A 3,690-nucleotide genomic window follows, 5' to 3' on the forward strand; every position below is an offset into this window, starting at 1 on the left:
AAAAAAAAAATGATACTAAACATGTTGAGGATTTTTGTCCCATTAGTCGATGTATTGCCTTATCATGCCGTTGAGATTGATTCTAAATAAAATCATTTTTCCTTTCTAAGAAACTTTTGTTAGAGGTTATTGTTAGGTCATTGATGATGTAATCATCGTGGATAAATTTTTTAACCATCTTAGACTAGTGGACTACATAAATATAGTGTGAATGAATGACGGTCAAATTGTCTATGATAGACTTGGGTGAAGGTAAAATTTTAAGCAATTTTTGAATTCCTAATTGCCACATTTTTTTTTTAATTACATAATATCAAATTTATTGCAAATAAAAAGGTTAACCATTCATTGGGCTAATTCTAAATTATTTGATTTATAATTTTTCTATGTTACATGAGCCATGACAGTTTGACATCTTGCATAGATCCAAGAGTCATTTCTCATGTTGCAAGCAATTGTAATCTACTTCTATTGAATTGCCATATGAGTTATGTCCAATCCCCCTCTTCCCCCCCCACACCCTCCTTTTTTTTTTTTTTTTTGTTTACACAAACCATATGACAATTCAATAGAAGAAACATTACAATTGCTTGCAACATGAGAAATGACTCTTGGACCCATTCAAGATGTCAAGGCTCATGCAAATAGAAAAATTATAAATCAAATAATTCAGAATTAGCCCATTGAAGGGTTACCATTTTTTAATCACACAAGTTAAGAGACTTATATACTTCTATTTAAAACACAAAAGTTATAGACTTATACCCCGGAAGTGTATGGGACCCCGGCGGCTCCAATCCAAGAACCACCACCCAAGAAGTTTGCAACTGTGAACTTCTGGGCATCTGAGGTGCTCATGATATGATGCCCCTTCCACTTCACTCGACGACTTGTGCTAGACCCCAAACCGGTATTCGTGTACTCCCCATAGTAAAGAGTGCTTAGAGCAAAATTGCCACTCCACTCGAGCCACCCGGCAGGATCGATCAAGCTATCAAGAGAAGTCTTCATGACAACAGTCCTTGAGTATTCCTTCCATGGACGACCTAAGTAAGTCTTAAACGAACTCTGTACTGCTTTCAAGTCTGAAGCAGCTGTAATTGTGCAACCATGGATAGATATTCCGGTGTTCTCGTTCGGATCAGACCGCCCTTGAGCCGTCACGGTGTTCTTTTGGTTGCTCATGGGTTTTCTCACATAGATGTTGCAGTTCTGGAACACGACGGTGGCATCTCCAAACATGAAGTCTACGGTGCCATAGATGTCGCAGTTGCGGTAGAATTGGCGTTGGGAGTAGACATATAAGGTGTCTTGGTATCCTTTGAAGCTACACTGATAGAAAACTGAGAGGTCTGAGCCTGAACGGAATGCAACTGCTTGGTGCTTCTGAGGTCCGGCTATGTTCTGGAAGGTCATGGCCTTGGCAATGAAGCCGTCGCCAACCGCAGCTGTGGAGATGAAAATAACATATGTAAGTCATAGGAGGAATAGAGCTTAATACATCTCTCTCTAACCCTTTATTATTATTATTATTAATTTAGGAAAAATAAGGGTAGAAAGTAGCTTGACTTTTACACCCAAACACTGAGAGGGGCAAAATTACTGTTCCACCGCATGAAAATAGAAATCCCACCACCGTTGCTGTTTTTGTGTGGGGTAGGGATCATACTGCATTTTACATAACCTTTTCCAAATTAACTTTTAGGGAGAGGGTTGGGCATGTTGTCCACTTTTGATAAGCTAAAGGCAGATGGGAAAGGAGGTCTTTTTCTAAAAGGTGAAAAGAGAGGATGACACATGCTGGCACACTAACCGCGTGCCCTATTTAGTAATTTTCTTTTTCTTTTCTTGGGGGATGGGGTGGGTTGGTGGGCTGGACTATTTTACATAATGAAGTTGAGGGTGTGTCAAATCTGAGGACAAATACCGTATTGTCACCAAATTAATTCTAACCTTCCTAATGACTCAATAATAAAATGGTAATCTTTCCTTATCAAGGAGTCATAAACAGCATCTTTCCTCGTCAGGACAGGGAGGACAGATACCGTATAGTCACCTAATCAATCTAACCTTCCTAATGACATTTTTTATTTTCTTAGAACCTTCCTAATGAGCTAAGGACCCATAAAACAGTATTCTTTCCCTATCACAGAGACATAGAGAACAGAGATAGAAAGAGAAAGCTTACCAATGGTGGCTGATCTGAAAGTGGTGGAACCATCTTGGACGTTCTTACTGCCAGTAACAATGGTAGCGTCAATCCCATCTCCTATTAGCATTATATTTTTCATTGATTTGGTAATCTCAATGTTCTCTTTGTAAGTACCCTTCTTCACATATACAACAAATCTTGAAGTCCCACTCCTTAGTTTGGATGAAGCAGTCAGAGCTTCAGAGATGGTCTTGTACTCACCAGACCCATCAGCGGCCACCACAATATTAGCTTGTGAGGCTGCTGTTGTTGACTGGAGAAGTTTTCTATCACCACCAGAGACCCATGAAGGGAATCCATCTGAAAGCAAGCGTCTTCCACCTCTTGGTTTACCAGACAGTGTTGAAGCTGCTTGGTTGTTTATAGCCAGAGAGTTACTAAGCAACTTAGAGAAGTCACTTAACATGGAAGGTAAGGAAGACATAAATGAAGCTTTGTTGAGCTCCATAAACCCATTTTGGCAAGTCTGGTGATTAGCAACTGCTGCACTAAGCCATGTTTGAGTATCTTCCCAACTGTTAGACAACAATACACGATTAAGCTGGCTAACCGTGTCGTTGTAGAGCTCCGCACAGTCAAACCATGCTGCCTTGGCTGGCTCGTCGAAAGAGATCAAGTCCATAGATGAAATGTGATTATGGGCTAATTTAGCTTGGTTCAAAGTGATTGAAAGAGCTACATCACGGAAACTTTTTGAGGCAACTAGAGAATTAGAGGTAATTAAGGAATTACATATTTGAGGGTATGGTGTTTGGCTACAAGATGATATGGTACTGTCACCATTAGCCATCCAAAAAACAAATGCAAGAAGAGAGAGACTCACAAGCAGAAATCTAAGTAAAACCTTATGACCCATATTGACCCAGAAAAACTTAAAACAAGTAATTAACTACTCCAAGTGGGGATGAATTAAAAATGGAAGTTTTGGGCCCTTCATATAGAGGGTTTAGTAGTTGAACGAGTAGTGTAGTCCTTTCTTTTTTCATTTGTTGAAGCGGCTAATATGGGCCAATAGATTTTGAAGCCCACTAAAGCAATTGACTTCTACCAACTCCAAGTTGGCCTCCTTGGCGCCCACGTGCATTGAATGATGAAAGATTATTGTAAACTTCTAAGTTTTATATCTAAAGGGAACTTTCTGAGATAGGATACAATTATCCACCGTGTGATGATCAGTTGGTCATATTGAAATTTTATAAATAGGAAGATCTCAAGATTGTTTGTTCATAGGTTAAGTATCAGCTTAAACAAGATCAATCAAATGATAAATTGAAGATTTGAAAGTTAGTGAAGAAGTGAAATTAATAAAAAAAAAAATGAGGCCGAGTTGAAGTTGAGGATAAGATGTCAATACATAAGAGGGTTTGTGTTTACACTGAGTATAGCTAAAATTTTATACATGATGATTCTAGATAATTTTTTAATGATTACAATTTTTGCATCATTTTTCACAAGACACTATGGACTATTTGTAGTTT

At 38.6% G+C, this 3,690-nt stretch overlaps 1 protein-coding gene across 1 annotated transcript; it reads right to left on the reverse strand.

Moving 5' to 3' along the window:
• Positions 1–689: 689 nt before the first annotated feature.
• LOC122079861 (pectinesterase-like) lies at positions 690–3,068 on the reverse strand. The gene is made up of 2 exons (XM_042646614.1): positions 2,189–3,068; positions 690–1,448 (listed from the first exon to the last, which is right to left on the reverse strand). The coding sequence occupies exons 1-2, from the start codon at positions 3,066–3,068 to the stop codon at positions 760–762; spliced, it is 1,569 nt and encodes a 522-aa protein (XP_042502548.1). The 3' UTR covers positions 690–759.
• Between the last annotated feature and the right edge of the window lie 622 nt (positions 3,069–3,690).

This window comes from Macadamia integrifolia, chromosome 5 (assembly GCF_013358625.1).
Source record: "Macadamia integrifolia cultivar HAES 741 chromosome 5, SCU_Mint_v3, whole genome shotgun sequence".
Lineage (NCBI taxonomy): Eukaryota > Viridiplantae > Streptophyta > Magnoliopsida > Proteales > Proteaceae > Macadamia > Macadamia integrifolia.

What these genes read in the sequence shown, in the direction of transcription:
- LOC122079861 (XM_042646614.1), bottom strand. Translation starts at nt 3,068, where the DNA reads ATGGGTCATAAGGTTTTACTTAGATTTCTGCTTGTGAGTCTCTCTCTT. An exon ending in TTTCAGATCAGCCACCATTG is followed by an intron (nt 1,449 to 2,188) that starts GTAAGCTTTCTC and finishes TCATCTCCACAG; the next exon opens with CTGCGGTTGGCGACGGCTTC.